We start from the raw sequence: 19,914 nt of genomic DNA on the forward strand, positions 1-19,914 counted from the left end.
AGAGATGATCCAAAGGGAAACTAGAAAAGGCCCAATACTGTCTCAAGTCTACATGGTAACCCAAAATGGCTAATCCAGTTCCCCATTTTCACTCACGCTGGGATGAACTTGTCCTTCACAAATATTGCCTCATAGGAGAATTGGGAGTTCTTGAACCATCCTAGCTGAGAGTTAATGTGTTGGAGAAGCTACATATCAGTCATCTGGGCGTGGTCAAAATGAAAGCATTGTCTCGAAGCCTTTGTCTGGTGGCTTGGGATAGACAGCAGATCGAGCAGCTTGCCATGCACTGTTCGGGATGCTAACATGTTCAAAAGAAAGGTGTGCAGACTCACTTCCTGCAGTCCAAGAGGCACCTCCTACAACCACCATGCAGCATGGAGGAGGCTAGTAAAAATACTAGAGAACAATCTGTTACATATTTGAGTTGAGATGCGTTCAATATTGATTTGAAGTTTATCGCTAAGCAGGGAGGAGCGTAATGTATTTAATATTTTAGCATTATTTGAGTAATATAGGCCAGTAATTTAGGCCAGCTAGAAGAGTGGGCTGAAAGATGGCAGATGGAGTTTAATGCTGATAAGTGTGAGGTGCTACATTTTGGTAGGAATAATCAAAATAGGACATACATGGTAAATGTTAGGGCATTGAGGAATGCAGTAGAAGAGAGTGATCTAGGAATAATGGTGCATAGTTCCCTGAAGGTAGAATCTCATGTGGATAGGGTGGTGAAGAAAGCTTTTGGTATGTTGACCTTTATAAATCAGAGCATTGAGTATAGGAGTTGGGATGTAATGTTAAAATTGTGCAAGGCATTGGTGAGGCCAAATTTGGAGTATTGTGTACAGCTCTGGTCACCAAATTATGGGAAAGCTGTCAACAAATTAGAGAGAGTACAGAGGAGATTTACTAGAATGTTACCTGGGTTTCAGTACCTACGTTACGGAGAAAGGTTGAACAAGTTAGGTCTTTATTCTTTGTAGCGTTGAGGGGGACTTGATAGAGGTATTTAAAATTATGAGGGGGATAGATAGAGTTGATGTGGATAGGCTTTTTCCATTGAGAGTAGGAGAGATTCAAACAAGAGGACATGAGTTTAGAGTTAAGGGGCAAAAGTTTAGGGGTAACATGAGGGGAAACTTCTTTACTCAGAGAGTGGTAGCTGTGTGAACCGAGCTTTCAGTAGAAGTGGTAGAAGCAGGTTGGATTTTGTCATTAAAAAAAAATTGGATAGGTATATGGACAGGAAAGGAATGGAGGGTTATGGGCTGAGTGCAGGTAGGTGGGACTAGGTGAGAGTAAGCGTTCGGCATGGACTAGAAGGGCCGTGATGGCCTGTTTCCATGCTGTAATTGTTATATGGTTATATAATATTGTAAATATAGTGTTTGATTAAGCATTCTTCATTCACATAATTCATTATGGGTTATTTGTAAGAAGAATGTGAATGGCATAGGTCGTTACACCACCATGTTCTATGTTAGCACCTCACTAAAGTAAAACTACCGGTAAGTAAATTTATTTCCTGGCTCGCATGTTTTTCTTTCAATTCACTACTGGAATTTCAAAACATAACACTGGTAAACCTTTCTTGCATCAGTTCTGAGGCAACTATATCTGCTGGGACATTCCAAGATACCCATTAAAGTTCACCAGTGCTACTGTAGCCATCAATTGTAATTGAGTTTCAAGACCTCACCCAGCTGACTGAGGGACACATTGGCAAAAAATAAACTCACTATGCTTACTGGAGTCTGCTTGAGAGATTATGATAAGGATAGGGTGGGGTTGAAGGGATTGCAAACAGGGATCTGTTGATAATTGGTCAAATATACAAGCTGCAGTCAGTATCGTTTCAAAATGCACTTGCGTCTAAAGAATCAAGATGCAAAGAAAGCACATTGAACTATTGATCTCTGATTGGTTCTCATTTATGCCATTGACCTTATTTGAAGAAATCTATGTGCATATTTACCAGCCAACATAACAGAGCTCTATTTAGTAAAATTTCACGTCTTGAATCTTCAGATTTTACTGCTTGGTGACGCTGAAGGTGAACTCATTTCATTCACCCTGTGGTCAGGGTGATTATGATGTCATTTTCATTTGCAGCAAGCAATTTCTAGCTTTAAGGACTTGTTCCACAATTTGCAAATAATTATGTTTGTCTAAGATTTCCATTTCAGTGCTCTTTATAAAATCTGTGGTCAAAAACTACACAGCTAGAGGGAAGGTATTTTGACCTCTTCCAAATACTTTTAAGTAGCATGAGCATCCATCAGTCGAAGCGCTCTGCTGAATCAGTATGAGTTTTAGAATTACAGGATTCTCACTGTGCATTCTGGAAGCTAGAAGTGGCACTTGTATTCTGTCAAGTCTAGAGCAGAAGTGACAAATTGACCAGCGACTCAATGATTTAAATTCATTCTTTGATGCTAGTGAAAGATTTAATGGGACTTCACCAGAGCTGCTCCAACACACAAGGGAGCAAAGAACCATGGATACAAACATTTTCAACATTTTTTACTCCAGTCACGCTTGCTGGCATTTTGGATTCACTCGCTAGTTTCACTAATATTTGTACCAGAAGAATATATCCTACTGTGCGTAAAGACTCTTCAATATGTGCATAAAGAACTGTGCCTGAATCACTAATGGATCCAGGCAGCTCATTAAAGGCATTCTTCCATGTAAATGTAATTCTATTTAAGTAATGGATATTAATTAAAGCCGTAGAAATTACTAGCATTAGACAATACATGTTGCAGTATGGGAGATAATTCATGTACCCTGTCATGCTTATTGGTAGGCCATGGTTAATATATGGAGGATGAGGTTTGCTGTAATTGTACGATCAATTAGTTATCACCAAAAACATTAATATTGGTATTTTAGTTTAAGATTGAAATCCTTGTGGTACAATGGTTGGACGGTCATTTTGGTGAATGAGAGATTTACAGCTCAGCAAAACTTCAGATGCAGATTTCAGCTGCTCTGTGCTGTTGTTTGGATATCTGCACTGGCTATGTGCTTTCTGTATAAAACAAGATGAATGCTGCTGGATTTGCTGCACTCGTCCCACAGGCTGCCCCATTGGAAGTGCTGGGAACTCTTGCATTCACTCCACAGCGAACTCACATGAAAATTTCCAGCTTGGTAATATTATTAGGAGGAACTTAAGTTTGATTCTGCTGCCCTTTACCATGTCACCCAAGTTCAGGCAGGAAGTCAGTGGAATTACAGTCGTCCCTCGGTATCCCCGGGGGATTGGTTCCAGGACCCCCCGTGGATGCTCAGGTCCCTTATATGAAATGGCGTAGTATTTGCACATCCTCCCATATACTTTAAATCATCTCTAGATTACGGTACTTATAAGTAATCTTATTACTTATTGCTTATGAGTTTCTTCAGCTCCTTTGGGAAAGCTGATGTTGCCTCGGCATCAGCCAATGCTGATTCTCCCATGATCTTTAAGTTCTTGAGGCTGTAGCACTTTACATATCTAGCCAGCCATCCCTTACTAGCCTTAAGCTCCTTCCTCTCGCTCTCCTCAACCCCCTCACAGTAGTGCTCATAGAGGCTAAGTGTTTTTTCACGCATAATTTTGCCATCAACAGGGATATGCTTCTCTGACATGTCCTCCAGCCGCACACTTAATACTTTCTGTCTTTGCAAGCACTTTATCATGAACCAGAGAGACCATTTTTGCCATTGTAGGGGTAGCACTAACACTTCCATGAATTTCAAATTTCAGCTTCTTTCTACTTCATTGTGCGAATGCTCGATTCGTACTTACCAACCTTACGGCTCTCTTTGGCAAGTGACATGCCACTTTTCAAAAGATCTGAGATTATTATTTTCTCGCTGAGAGATAGCACTTTATGCTCTTAGCCTTTGAGGAATTGCTTTGACCACTTAATTGCTTTTTAGGAGCCGTTTTTTCACAGAAGCAAAGGGTGCACACAACACAAGTAGCGAACAAACGAGACGCGAGACGAACAGTGCTCAAACAATGAGTGCTGGAGAGAGACTGAGGATCTGTGAAATGGCAGGAGGCTTCAGCAGGGTATGCCTACACATCATTTCCTTCGCGTGGATTCAGTGTCGTGCTCGGCGTGCAGCAAATTCAACTTTTGCTTTTTGGAACTTCCTGGAATTTTATTTTGAATATTTTCGATCCATGGTTGGTTGAATCTGGGGATGCGGAACCCACGGATATGGAGGGCTGACTGTACATGAAGGATGAGCCTGAAGTGTAAGTATGGGGAAATGAACATAAGATGATACTTTAATTGCCATGATGAAACAAATCTGTATTCACTGTTAACCTTGCACATGATCACAGACTGAAATTTCTAATCTGTTGAATTGTAATGTGCTTCTTGAAATCTCAACATTCTGGTGTCAGGGGTATTGTATCAGTTGGCAGTGCTGGATTTGATCACATTTTTAAAATTTAATACAGAAAGTAATGAGATTTGATAGCAAGGATGATATGATCATCCTGATTTCACTTTCTGTTTCTAATCAGTTTCAAGAAACACTCTTATTTTTAAATCCCTTAATGGCATTGTTCTTCCCTAACCCTGCAAACTCTTCCAACCATTAATATATATCTGGGCTATGACCCATCCCCAATTCAAGTTGATTTCAAAGAAATTCAATTAAAAATATTACTAAGAACGCTTCTTTTGAAGTACATTGTTGTAAACTATCACCGCAAACAATGAAAAGGTGAGCGAGAGCAAAACGAATTCAAGAGATGTGCCCTGCTGCTGCACTACGAAATCAGTGCACTTGGAGATGAAGCTGTACGGGTTGGAGTGAATGATTCAGTGAGCAGACGATGAGGCAGAGGAGGTCCAACGCCCATCCAACGAACCTGGGTGTGAGGGAAGAATGTTCTAAATGCCAAGCTCATTTGGAGAGGTCGAGAACGGCTTCTTCAGCACTGAAATCTAGGTCCGAAGCGAATCGCTGTGTAGCACATCCTAGGCCCAGAATGATTTGCCACGGTAAAGCCTGGGTCCTAATGCTAGGCAAGATCTTCTGTTTGGACAATTTAAATACACAGCACAGGTGGACTGAAAAGGCAGGGTATTGAGAGTCGGGCGAGGTTGGATCACTCTGGGCACTGAGCCACTTTGGAGAAGTCAAGAATGGCTTCTATATGCCTGATGTGAATTGCTGTCGACATGTTCTAGGCATAGAATAACTTGCTGCTGTGGAACCCAAGTCCTAATACAAGGTACGCACAGCTGTCAAACTATTTAAACGGCAGCCCAGATAGCCCGGGGGCTCCACTCTCTGCGACACTCAGGCTGTGAGACCGCCCCGGCTGCTATGCTTCATGTCTGTGAACTTTGGGGTATTTGCCCTGCTAATATGTTGAACTCAATACTGAGGCTTTGGGCCTACTCTGGGCTGCTCTGGGGATTTGGATCATTTTGATTCAGAATGCTGCTGTTGTTGCTTGTTTCTATTGTTTACATGATTTGTGTTTTTTTCTCTGTCTCTGTGCTCATTGGGGGGTTGGACTTTATTTTTATTAATTGGGTTCTTTCATAGAAACATAGAAAATAGGTGCAGGGGTAGGCCATTCGGCCCTTTGAGCCTGCACCACCATTCAGTATGATCATGGCTGATCATCCTACTCAGAACCCTGTACCTGCTTTCTCCCCATACCCCCTGATCCCTTTAGCCACAAGGGCCATATCTAACTTCCTCTTAAATATAGCCAATGAACTGGCCTCAACTGTTTCCTGTGGCAGAGAATTCCACAGATTCACCACTCTCTGTGTGAAGAATTTTTTCCTCATCTCGGTCCTAAAAGGCTTCCCCTTTATCCTTAAACTGTGACCCCTCGTTCTGGACTTCCCCAACATCGGAAACAATCTTCGAGTTTCTTGCTTTTCCTGTATGCAATCAAACCTCTAATTTGTATCATTTATACACACTGTGATAATAAATGTACTTTGAATCTTAACTCTTTGATGGTTCTTGAGTGCATGTACCTGTATTTTGTCATGAGAGTGTCCTTGAATAACCACAGGGTTTCCACTCCTGAAGTTCTAGTTGGTTGTCGAAGGACAATGTTTTCTGACCATTTAATCCTTGGGATTTCACATTGCTTGATGTTTTCAGTGGCCAATGCTACCCTGAGGAAGGAGGCCTGGGGATGCCAGTGATTTCTCAGAGCTGTTTGCATTCCAAGCATACAAACTGAGTGGTGACCCATTGACAGCCACACAAATTCCAGAGCCAGATTAGAGAATGTTGATGCCCTAAAGATCAGATTCTGTTGCCCATATCAGTTTGGCAGTGAGCTGCAGGTATAGAGGATTTACAGCAGTGTAAACCAAGCTGCAAATCTTTGCAATAGAGGTAATGCAAGGTGTATCACACTGTTACAAAGTGCCAGAGAAGAGCACAAAGTTATTTAATCCCAAGAAATAGGAAGCAATACAGAAGACCAACAAGTGGAAGAGGCGTAGCCGGATGGTGAACGCTCTGGGGAATGTTCCTACTCAATGTCTTCAGCTTCATCTTACTATTGAGAAAGGGATGGAGGCAATGTCTGGGGATTCCCTCATAATCTCATAAACTGTCTAAGCCATCATAGACTCCAGTGCAAACTATGTGACATTTTCTCAGTGAATTCACATGTCTACCTGAACTATGTATGACACTAGTGAATGACTTTCTGATTCAATTAATTAAGTGGTGTGGTACTCTGGTACTCTGTACATTGTATTTCCTAATGAATGTATCTTCTTAAAGCCCTCAGATATAAAATAAACTTTCATCAGAAGTGGACATGCCTGAAGAGCATCTGAAGCTATGGTAGATCATTTGACATTAACCACACATACAATTGAACTATTCTAAACCCTGCATTCAGGACTTCAGGGTTTGTTCCCACTTCCAGTTCATTAGTTGAGAACTTGTCTGTCTGTTGTTCACCATTGTAGACAGTGTTGCTGAAAATAATGCATATCACCATTTGCATGTGCTGGAGAGGGAGATACACTGGGGAGCTAACAAGAAAATTAAGTCTACACTCATTTAATGATGATAAAACAGTCATGGACTTTTATGTGTGATTCAGATCAAATCATTCGATCAATTGACCATTTTAGTAGCGAAAACCTGAAGTCTCAGCAGTAGAAGCATTACATTTCATTTCAGTGTCACACATCCGACGCAATGCTCACTTCCGATTGGTGTGCACTCACCTGTCCTTGTCCCTTCTGTTTCTGTATATAAACGGGAGCCCTTGGAGAACAGGCCACAATGAGCAAACATTTTACCTTGTGAAGTGCCTTCCTCAGTTCTTCAATGATATGGGTGGGATTCCCTTGTTCAGAAGATGGCAAGTGGGGAGAAGCATCCTGAGGAGATGCTTGGTGTTACATTGGAGGTCATTCTCATCCGTCACCAGGGTAACAATGTGACTGTGACATCAGTTGACTTATTTCACATTTCTGGCTAATAAGATACACTGAAGCAATCCTTTTGATTTGAAAACTATCAAGGACATATTTAAAAGTGTTGTGCTGTGGTACTCCTCTGTTGCCACAGACAGGACACTGCCAGTCTTCTCCCTTTCTTCTCACGTCCACGCAGATGCCCTTCAAACACTTTAGTAGGCCAATTTTGGACTGCAGGTCCCAGACAAGTTAGAGAGTCATTTAGGAAGGCTGTTTGTAAGGCACAGGTGAGTGTATTGGTTGAGAAGTTGTATTGGGAGGTGAGATGCTGTCCCTGTAAGGGGATACATCAAGATGTCAGGGGACTAGGTAGACAATGATACAGTAATCTGCTGGTACTCAAACTGCAGTACCAGCATTGCAAGCTCCAAACCAGAGCTGACTCAGCCGACACACCCCGAATCGCAGGGTCCTGGGTCCTGCTATTTGCATTTATAGCTGACCGTTCACTATGCGATCTGCTTAGAGTAGCAGAGGTGCATGAACGGGAAAAGGATCTCAGTTCCTGAAGAAAAGAGAAGATGTCATGCTTGCCAGATCTTTGGCCTTGTAGGGGAACAATCTGCTCACACTTGGCACCTCCCAGCTCATGTGCAACATCCCTTTGCTCCTGGAGATCTGTAAACTGTTCTTGGATAGCATCCTGTGTCCATTTTCAATAGCAACCTTGCTGCCCAATGAATGAGGACAGCAAGCTGTTCTCTGTTGGGATATCGCTGTTTCCAATAGAGCCTCAATCTGGTCCCTAGTGGAAGACCTTCACCTGGATAAAGGTGATATGGAAGCAGAATATTATCACACGACCCGCATCTGTAACTCTGTGACAGTTGTCAGCTATATCAGTAAGTGCTGTGTGGCAGGACTGGAGCCTTTGCAAAAGAGATTATCAAATCTCAAACTGAGAACATGGCCTCATACAGTTATAGAGCGATACAGCATGAAATGGGCTCAACTCATCCATACCAGCCATGCTGGCTCCAGGTTCTGCGCAAGTTCTTGTGAGTTCATAGAGTTAGACTCTTTCTGCAGACCTTGCGAAAGAGTCCTGTATCGAACCATACAAGCCTGAATATACAAACCATCCTGATGTACATCAGTTTCAGCTGGTCAAGAAGAAATCTCAATTGTGACCCTTGTCTGAGCAACACAGATGAACTGACTCGGCCTCCTCATGCACACCATGGCCAATGCACTTGATTTCCTCACACCCTTTGTGGAATGTAGTCCTTCAGTGCATTTCCTCAGGGCACATGCTTTCCCTATCTCCTTTGCCCATGGTGCTCTGAGGTTTGGTACACAAAGACGGACAGAATTCATCATTGTTGCTCAAATCCCGCTTCTCCTTATCCTTCCCTCCTCTGCTGCATTTCCTGGAGGAGGAAAACTGGAGGCCATTATATAAAAAAAACCTAAGTTAGACATAAAAGCTGCATGCAAGACACCTCTGTGGTGTTACAAAACAGACGCAGTAGTGAATTTGAGGGCTGGCAGTAAGTGTACCTACAGGATTCCATATTGTGTCTGCTTGTGAGAAGAGTTGCACTCTGGCAAGAGAATGTGTTATCTCCTGCCTGGTGAGGTGCTAAACTCAAGAGAGCCCCTTCTAGAATGGTGGACTCCTATCCTGCTCTTTACTGTTTAGGGCGAAATGAATAAGATCATTGAATAACTTTTTCATTAGCTTACATGTGGAGGCTTGGAGCAGCAGAGAGGCTCAGAAAGCCTGTGGCTGGGTGAGTTGCAGGAAAGGACATGTCATGTGAGTGGTGTGGGTGTAGCAGTGTCTTGTGAGATTAACTGTATTTGAATCTCTTTCTGGATGAATGTGTCTATATAAGATTATTTAATGTTATTTCCAGTAGACAAGTATAATATGTTTAAATTCCTGCCACTTACCTTAGTTTCATGATGTCCCATCATGAAATTTCTTGTGACACTGTCTCCTTGTGCAGGGATTCTCATTCTTGGAGGAGACAACAGGAGCTGCCTCTTACTGTAGGCACTGCTCATAGCAACCTAGGTAGGCCACCTGGATTTCCCATACGGTGACCATCTCATTGACCAGCCATTCACCAATCCCTTCAGAAAATTTTAGAGCACTCTTCCTCTCCCCTCTAGTCCCTTTTTCCTAAAGGCACACTCCTTGTGCCAGCCATGTCTGCAATGCCACATAATGGTTGGCAGAATGAGTGTGTCCTTTAGTGACTGATGCCCTTTTGCGATTCCTGAAAAGTAAATTGGTATCAACTATATTAAATTTAGGCAGGTCTCTCTAGCAACCATTTATGTCATATTTTAGTGCTCCTTTTTGGGAGAAAACTGGATTTAATCTGGAGAGCTGTGAGGTAGGGTCTGGAACTGCCTGTCTGGTAGAGACTGAAAGTTTCATGACATTGAAGCTAGACTGAGATGTACTTTAAGAGCCACGTCCCAGCATTATGGACCAAATGATGGAAGATTAGATTAGGAGCACAGCTCTTTCTTGACCATCAAGCGCTGTCTTTGGAAGAGATTACCAGGAGGATTGAGAAAAAGATTTGAGATAATGTATGCAGTATCCTTGAAGAAATACATCATCCCTACTGACTCCTGGAATCCACTGCCAATGCCATCCTATGTGAAGAATATGCTTGCTGGATGGTGTTGAGATCCCTGTCCATGCGTTGGAAATACACGAGCCTTGCATCAATGGCAGAAGGAGTGTGCTTACCCATCCAATATTTGTCACATCTGTGGAAGTACATACAGAACCCACACTGGCCTCGTTAGCTACCTCAGAATCCTCAAAGCCAGAAGGGAGATGCATCATCTTTGATTCTGGGAGATTTCACAAGAAGTAAAATAAAACACAGTATTGTGGTGCATACTTGCCCTTGACTGATTTTGCATTGCTTAGTAGTGAGCCTCATCTGCTGTTAGTATTAACTGCAACACTGCTTTAATGCTCCATAAGCAGGTGCAGTCTAATTTCTAAATATTTGTCTGTACAGAATTACATCATGATAATTTTGGTAAAGTTGCATAATTCTGCAAATATTGAATTATCTAACATAAAGATAGTTAAAATGGTTCAAACAAAAGTAACCTGAAGTTCTTAAGGATAAAATTTTAAATATAAACCACTTCTCATAAAGTGCTGCGTTTTATTCAATGAAAATTTAAGGCAGCGAGTTCAGCACAGATTTTTGTATTGTAGTATTTTATATACAGAGTATAAAACAACATGGAAATTGATGTCATGCAGCTGTATTTTGTGAATAAAATAACGACATAGATTCATTTGTTATGTATCTATACAATTCCAGCAACAATTCAGAAACGACTGAAGAAAGAGAAAAAGGCAAAAAGGAAATTACAGGAAGCACTTGAATTTGAGTCAAAGCGACGAGAACAAGTGGAACAAGCTTTACAACAGGCCACATCCACAGAAAGTCTCAGGGTGCTTAATGGTATACTTTCATTTCATTTCATTTAATGTTGTTTTTCTGGGTGGAAATGTAAGAAATGTGAAGAAAAATAAACTACTATAGTTTACAGTTTGAACTGATGAAATATTGATTTAAAATATCTTTACAGATTATAATGAGGAGGATGAAAGGATAGTTCATGTGAATAACCTGGTTAATGTTCAATTAAAGCGAGTGTCTGACAATTAGGAACATATACTCTTTACAGAAAATGCAGAATATTTTACTTCAGACCCTGCTCAGTTTTCATTGTAAGTTTGAATTCTGTGGGAATTTATCAAAAGCCAAAGGGAGCACTTTGCTCCAACACTATCCATCATGTACAGACATGGGTGGCTACCACAAATGCAAATCGTTTTTGAAGAAGTGAATCAATTTCTTCCTTTTGCATTGTGGAAGCTTTTATTTTCCTTTGTGGAAATACAAACAGGACAGATCAAGCTTCAGATAACATAATTTAACTATTAACATGCTAGCCATATGGAGTTGTTTATTTGTCAAATTAAGTTTAATGTTTAACTGAACCATGACACTGAGCTTTCCAAAGTTCATTACTGAATATAAATTTAAGGTCATTGATTTTCTGTTGCTGTGGGGGAAATGGGGAGAGCTCTTTCCATAGCCTTACATAAGGGGTTGTATCATGATTGATTACTCAGTTATGGATGGTGGATTTGTACAAACAGCTGACATGAGGGAGTGTAATATGTTGATTTGTTCCCCTGATTATATTGTCAGGTGCAAATAAACATAGAATTTTCTTTTTAATTAAACATTACAGCACAAAAAGCCAGAAAGTGCAGATTAAGCAAATGGGGTGATGAATGAACACTGAAGAGTTGTCTTTGTGCATGGAAACTAAATATTAGGCTTTGAGGCCACATAATCCTTGAACAAAAATATGCTAGTAATGCTTTGATATAAGTGCTGTCCAAGATTATAGAAGTTCAATTTTAGCTTCAATCTTGGCCTGCCTTCTATTAAAGCTGGAATATTTAGTCCATTTAGTGGATTAAACCAGTGTAGTGACTCATCCTCCAGGATTGAATCCCATCATCCAACTGTAGCCACACCGGAAACCACACGGTGTGAAGATAATAACAAATGAATTAAATGATTTTTGCACATGACTTGGACTAATTTCCAAATTGTGTTATAGCTTTTCATTATGCATAATGAACACATTTTAATTATAGTCACACACATTCTGATGTGTGTAAAAATTAGCCACGGAACATTATGCACATTGTGGATTTGATGGGATCAGAGGTTAATAGAGTTACTGAACTGTTGGAACTAAACCCTTTTGCTCATTAGTGATCACATGATAAGAAAGCTTACAACCAAAGACACTCCTTTTTGAGCTGACTTATTATATTACAGCACAAAAATGATGGTGACTTTTTAAAAAGAATTTAAAGTCAATTGAAAAAGATATCATCTGATTGAATCTCCTTATTCTTAGATGCAGTAATTCCTGAGCTGGAAGGTGAACACTGTGGAACTCAGCTTGACACAACAGCAACAGTACAAGGTAAGCATAGACTTTATCCAAATAAGTGAATTCAGGGCATACATGGAGAATTCAGGTGAGAGCTGTAGATTAGAGGACTGGATGATTTTGGCTTTTCTGTATATTAAAATATAGTTTCAGGTTTCTGCTCTTCTGTTTGGTTGTTTTAGGCAATGAAACAAATTAAGAAAGCAGTTTTAAATTCTTCATTTCATTATCTTGGCCTCTTGATCACACACTGTCATCCGTCTGGAGGAAAGGAACCTCTCTAGCCCATGGACTGTTAGACTTCCAATTCAAATGACAGAAGTGGTGCCTAAAGTAATTTTATCTTCTCAACACCAAAACTTGCCTTCAACCATCTTCAACAACTTAGGAACTATCTAATGAAGTGCACTGCGTGATAGACAGAAAACAGTAACACTGGAATGTAATGCTGTTGGAAGCAGATGTGTTGCCAACATTACTGAGCGAATGGGACAGTATTTTTTATAAGACGTGTGTTGCCAGTTTTAGAAAAAGTTAATGTATGTGTTAATTTTCGTTCTTTGACATTTAAAAATTCACCACACCATTAGTTATAAATTGAATTGAAATATTAAAGTAAATTAAAGGTGCATTGATTGAAGATAGCAAACAGAGCAATGTAAAACCCATTAAACACAGATGACACATGGCAAAGCTTCACTGTCAATATCTGCAGTTCCGCTACAGATATTATTTTAAATCTACATTTACAGAGTAAACACATTGAGGGAATTTTCTCTGTTAGCTTGTTTGTACTTTCCCACAGGAAAGATCTTCATACACATGTTGAACCCAGATTTTGTGTCTCATTACAGCTGATATGAAATAAACACAAACTTTGATTGTGGACTGCTTCTTCCTTTCCTAGACTTCCTTTGTTTGTTTGTTTATTTCTCTTTTATTGTGCCTCGGCTCCTTTACCACCCATAAATTCACTCTTAAACACTTAAATGGAAACATCAAATGAAGAGAACAAAGTATCCCTAGGTTTTCTTGAACATGAAGCACGCATCTAAAAAGTTCAATGGCTGATATCACTGCCAAGTAACAAACTTTGGAAAATATTTAATAAATCTGCTTTAATGTTTTAACTTTTCTGAAAGTTTTATGCAAGTTGTAATATCTTTAGCACTGAGTTATGATAATGGTGTATAATTAGTGAAATTAGCAAAGTTCACTTTTAACAAATGAGGAAGTTAAATATTTAATTGCACAGCATAATTAAACACTTGAAACATCACCTCTCTAGCACTTTACCTTTCCTACCTACCTGGCTTCACCTATCACCATGTAGCTACCCTCCTTCCCCTCGCCCCACCTTTTTATTCTGTTGTCTTCCCTCTTCCTTTCCAGCCCTGAGGAAGGGTTTTGTCTCAAAACTCGACTGTTTATTCATTTCCATAGATACTGCCTGACGTGCTGAGTTCCTCCAGCATTTTGTGTATGTTGCTTTGGATATCCAGCATTTGAAGAGTTTCTCATGACTATAATGAAGATGCTGGCTGTAATCTCTTCACCGGCTCAATGTCTTTATATAATTGCACTCACCAGTCTATTGAAGAATTTGTACTTATACTCTTTACTTTTGCTTATTTACCATTTTGCGATAGTATTTGTTGAATGAAGTAAGCTTGGTGAAAGTTATTTGGACTATAACATGAAGATTTAAAAGATAATGAGGCACTCATCCTTTTTGTTGATTGTTCTGTTTTGAGATGGTGATTGTATTTATAAAGAATAAGTTGGGTATATCTGCCACAAGCATTAATGCAAAGATTGAAGACCTGATTTTAAAAGCAAAATTCTTGTTGTATATTTATAAAATCTGTCTACCACCCTAAACAAATAATGAACAGATGGAATATGCTCACCTGTACGCACGGAAATGTGAGATGATATCTTATTCCTGATTCACGATTATCTCCTGGAGTTCCTGGCAATAACCAACCTCAACCTAGCCAAACTGTTTCACAATTATTTAGAGAAGGATCTTTCTAAATTCATAGCTCTGTCTCTTTGCTAGTTAAGCTCTTGACAAAGCATTTTTCTCTAGACAGTTCTCTTTGACTTCTGACAGCCTGACAACAGAAAGGCTTCTGCTACCCCACGATTGATCCAAGACAATGTTGTGGTAGATTTATGGCAAAAAAGCAATCACTTAACTTTGTTCAAGTGTGATGTTAGACTGGGACCACTTCTTTGCCATAGCCCTAACCTTCACATAAGAACCATATAGAACAGTACAGTACAGAAACAGGCCCTTCAGCCCACAGTGTTTTACTGTACTGTTAAGCTAATTACACAAATTTCTTTATGCCTGTACATAGTTGGCACTTTCCAGTCTCTGCATTTTCATTTGCCTATCTAAAAGTTTCAAAAATGCCTCTGTTACTGGTTGTCTACTCTCTGCCTCTCACAATTTTATAAATTACTGCCCTTTAATCGAGGCAGCATCCTGATAAACTTGCACCCTCTCCATAGCCAGAGCTTTATAAGACAGCAAACCTGATTCTTGAACTCAGTAAGTTGACTAATAAAGGCAAACATGACATATGTGTTCTTTACCATTCTATCTACTTGTTCAGCCACTTTTAGGGACAATCAGGTGTTGACGATTCGGGTAATTTCATTGAGTTACAATGTGATTGAACAGTCTAAACTACCTGAATATAATTGTACACAGTAGGCAAGTGTATATCATGTACCAGACAAAACTCAAGCATGGAATGACTAATGGTGGTAGGCATTACCTGAGGACTGGGTATGAAAATATTTACAGGATGGAATACAATGGAGCTAAGCTGTGAATGGGGCTCCAGTGGCACAATATGCACATGTATATAGTGTGATTTGATATTAATTTTGTAGGTTTTAAAGAGGTCCTGGGTGCTTCATCCAGCAAGGCTCAAAACCTCCTCCCCTATCTTCTCAGCACAGGTACTCCACAAGGCTGTATGCTTCACTCCCTGCTGTACTTGCTTTATACTTTTGACAGTGAGGCTAAGCACAGCTCCAATGCTATAGTTAAGTTAACAAACAACACCAGTGTCATTGGCCAAATCAAAGATTGTGATGAATCAGCATATAGGAGGGAGACTGAAAATCCGGCTGAGTTGTGTCACAACAACATCCTTCACTCAATGTCAGCAAGACCAAGGATATGATTTTTGACTTTAGGAGAAGGAATCCAGAGGTCAATGAGCCTGGCCTCTTTGGGGGAATCAGAGGTGGAGAGAGCAACTTTAAATTCCTCAGTGCTATCATTTCAGAGGATCTGACCTGGGTCCAGCTCATAAGTGCCAATACAAAGAAAGCACCAGCACCTCTACTTCCTTAGAAGTTTGTGAAGATTCGGCATGTCATCTAAAACTGACAAACTATTATAGATGTTTGGTGGAGAGTATATTGACTGGTTGCATTACGGCCTGGTAGGGAAACATCAATGTCCTTGCACAGAAAAACTTACAGAAGGTAGTGGATACAGCCCCATCCATCACGAGTAAAGCCTTACCCACCATTGAGCACATCTACATGGAGCACTGTCACAGGAAAGTGGCATGCATCATCAAGGACCCCCAGGCCATGTTCTCTTCTCATTGCTGCCACAAGGAAGGACGGGAACCTCAGAACCCACACCACCAGGTTCAGGAACAGTTATTACCCCTCAACCATCAGGCTGTTGAATTAGAGGGGTAACTTCACTCAGCTTCATTTGCCCCATCATTTTCGTCATCTTGTGTTCTTGATATTTATTGCTTGTTTGTTTATTTATTGTTATTATTTTATCTTTCTTTTCGTATTTGCATAGTTTGTTTTTGTACATTGATTGTTGTCTGTCCTGTTGGGTGCAATCTTTCATTAATTCTATTGTCTTCCTTGTATTTACTGTGATTGCCCACAAGGAAATGTATTCAGGGTTGTATATGGTGACATATATGTACTTTGATGGTAAATTCACTTTGAACTTTGAACATGTGATCTATTTGATGTATATTCCCTTTGGAAGTAGGTGAGAAATACCATCTTTGTTCCTGTACAGTCAAGAAAGAAAAGTACAGACTACTGAAGCCCTAGTGTGTTGCTATAGATTATAAAATATGCTTCTATTTTTAGATGTTGCCTATTGTGTTCTAGGCTGTTTTTAAATACCAAAGCCACATTCCTCACGTAAAAATACAGTATATTTTTACTGGAAGGTGTAGGGCATCCCTGATTGGCTTTACATTATGAAAAAAAAAGATAGTTGAGAAACAAACTCTGTCCTTTTTGCTCTCTCTGTTTCCCTTTTAATGTGTGTTTTTTGGAAATGAGAAAGCAGCCTGTTACTAGATTCAGATAAGTTCTCAAGCAAATCAGGTTTTGCTTGATACCAACGTTTAAAACATTGTTGTATGGCCAAGTTTCCATTCTGTCTTGGAAAACAAAAAAACAAACTCTCAAGCTCTGATTTAGTACCAGGAGCACCACAGATCTTGGACTTCACTCCCTCTATGGGAAAAGCTGGCATTTGCAGGAATCTGAAGAATGTGGGGAACTTTACCAGAGTTTAAGACACCTTGCAATTTCCACATAGTGCTTATCAGATGTAACTTATATTAACATGTCACAGGGATGATGAAATAAACAGCAAGCAGCTCTCTCAATAATTAGCCTAAAAAATTTCTAAGTATCCATTTTGTCATTTAATCCTCCCTCTGAATTTGGGATTCCCATATTAATTTATTCTTGCTAACAAGTATACGGCTTGTTTAATTCCAAAAATGCTGTCCGATAAAATTACAAGGTTGTAGGGCTAGAGCAGCAGGGGGTAGATTTCATAAAATGAGGCAATAAGAGCCAATAAATATTTGGAATAGTTGTGAAAAAAAATGAACAATACCATGAAGGAAAGAAGGTTTTACTATTATTATTTTAGAGTTCTATAAGACCTTTTACGATTACTGCTATAGAATCCACTATATATAGATTCAAAATATCCCAAAGCTGGATTTTGAAAACCTTGTCAATTGTTAATACTTAATAGATATTAGGAAAAGTGTGAAGTGAATATAATTGTCTCATCTTGAATTCTGTGTATTATTGTTTCATAACAGCTGACACCCTTTCAGAAGAATATTTTACCTTTTCAAATGGGAATGAGTACTATCATTTTAATCTTTAAATCAACATTATATAAGGATGGCAAAGTGAGTGAGAAATACTTTGATTTAGTTGAATGACTTATCCATACAACACAGAAGTATTACAAGTATGTTAAACATTAGTGGAAAAGTGGGCATTGTTTCTGAGCAAGTCTTGTTTCGGATAGTGAAACCCCTGAGCTGCAATGAAGCATTTGCACATTCAAACTGTTCCTTTAGCATCCCCATAGCAACCCTGTTAGCGCCTATAGTGGGATATAGAAGTCATACTCTAGCTGCGATGAATTACATACAGGGCTCTTTCATGAGCGTGAAATGGCCTTTTGTCACTCATGAGCCAAGAGGTCCTTTCTCCACAGTTAACTTGCATTTCAAGGTCCATTTCAAATGCAGCCTAATTGAATGCAAAATGGAAGATTGAATAATATAGGCAAATGTGACTATTGTATGCAAAATTAAGTCTGAGTTTGGTTTAAGGTGGAAGGGTGTGCAATTGGGTGTTGAATTTTTATATGCTGCTTTGTCACTGTTTATGTGCAACAGCAGCTGTCATAGCAGCATTATCCAAAAGCTCAGTAAAATGGTTGAGGCAACGTGTTTTCTTTTTACATACTCTGCATGAATTTTAGAAAACTGGAAACTTTCAAAGTGCATTTTCATTTGCATCAAGTCACCGTTCAGGATATGCACAACCTAGGGCATTAATGTATTGAAATGACTAGAGAAAATAAGATGAGACACTAATTAAGCAACCTAATCATGATTTAAAAAAAAAATTCGCAAACTTGTCTTTTTAAATCAATGCTTCATTATGTTTATGGTTCACAGCACTCCTAGTTTCTGGAGCAAAAGTAACTGCTTATGTGTATTTCAAGCCAAGTGCAATGGAGATCTTCCCCATGTGTCTGCAGAGTGTCCTCCCTCCAAAGCCTGTATGATTCCTTCTGTATTTTATACCTTGTGGTAAAAACAATAAGCAAAAGCAGGAGCAGGTCATACAGCCCTTCAGTCTTGCTCAGCCTTGTGATAAGATTAAGGTTGTTTCTGTTCCTCATGTTTGATCACCATATCCTTGATCCCTTTAGTGTTCAAAATCTTACCGTGCATCCACAACATAAATCAATTACAATCCACTTCATAAATTTATTGATCTCCAGACATATAGCCCTTAATCTGAAAATTTGTTTCCATATTCCATGCAAGACTATTTTTCACTGCCGGAGTAGCTTAGGGTTCGACCCAAGTAATCACATGTACTATTCCTATCAGAGCTGCCTCTCAGAAAAATGTACTATATTAGTTGCATTTCTGTAACCTAGGAGCACACTTCCATACTCCCCTCTCTGTGGGTGGGCAATCACAGATCTTTACACACCAGAGTGTAGACGTTTGGTGACATAAAGTCACAAGCAGAATGGCAAATTGAAACTTACATCCAAATGCAGAGAAGTATGTGCACAGATCACATCACCTTTCCACACACCACAGATGAGCACTGAAAAGAAGATGTAACCAGACAGCTACACGTCCAAATTTAATCATATCGGACAGGGAGAATGCGCAAAGGCCATGAATGCCCTTGCGATTGTTTTTTTTCCCTGCCTACTGGGCTTTTCCCTGGTGACTAAAAAAAATCAGTCAGAGACTTCTCTCCACGACATGCTAAAGAACACAATGCTCAATGATTGTATTAAATAGGCATATTTTTTACTGCAGTTTAATTCTTCAGTTCCTTGGATGCAGCAACCACTTGAGCATGTGATTTTCTACAAACAACTACTAATCTGGATTCTGTTCTGAAAGCTAGTTCAAAAACACCAAAGCTCATCTCTGAAAATGGAAAAATAAACAATACAGTTTCAGAGGAAACTGAAAAATATAATTCATCCTGATCCAGAAATAACAATAGCTAAGGATCACTAGACAAGCAATCAATGGCCCTGAACTATTTCACCTTAATGAAGATCACCAGTGACCTAGCAGCATTTAAGTATGTCAGATGTTCACCATTTCAGTGTATACATCAGCATTAAAAAAAAGAGTATCAAGGAAGTTCCAATCCAAGGAAGCTTGAAGGCTCTCCAATAACATTTAGGTGGAGTTCTGAAACATGAAGTAAAGCATATATTTTAATCATTAAATAGAATGAGATAGCCATTATTTTGTAGGTGTATTGATGTGTCTCACTTATCAATTCTTAATGACATGTTACAAACAGGAAGGCTGGCAACTCAGATGGTGGAACAGGGTGGCTTTCCTTTGTTCACTATATGTTA

At 39.6% G+C, this 19,914-nt stretch overlaps 1 protein-coding gene across 5 annotated transcripts in view; it reads left to right on the forward strand.

The window, feature by feature from the left end:
* The window catches only part of dacha (dachshund a), a 376,942-nt gene that overhangs the window by 335,961 nt on the left and 21,067 nt on the right, over positions 1-19,914 (forward strand). For all 5 annotated transcript variants that reach the window (XM_073058389.1, XM_073058390.1, XM_073058391.1 and 2 more), the window contains 2 exons: positions 10,796-10,939; positions 12,423-12,491. In XM_073058389.1, coding sequence (XP_072914490.1) covers positions 10,796-10,939; positions 12,423-12,491 — 213 coding nt within the window. The remainder of the gene's footprint in view (positions 1-10,795; positions 10,940-12,422; positions 12,492-19,914) is intronic.

This window comes from Hemitrygon akajei, chromosome 10, assembly GCF_048418815.1.
Source record: "Hemitrygon akajei chromosome 10, sHemAka1.3, whole genome shotgun sequence".
Lineage (NCBI taxonomy): Eukaryota > Metazoa > Chordata > Chondrichthyes > Myliobatiformes > Dasyatidae > Hemitrygon > Hemitrygon akajei.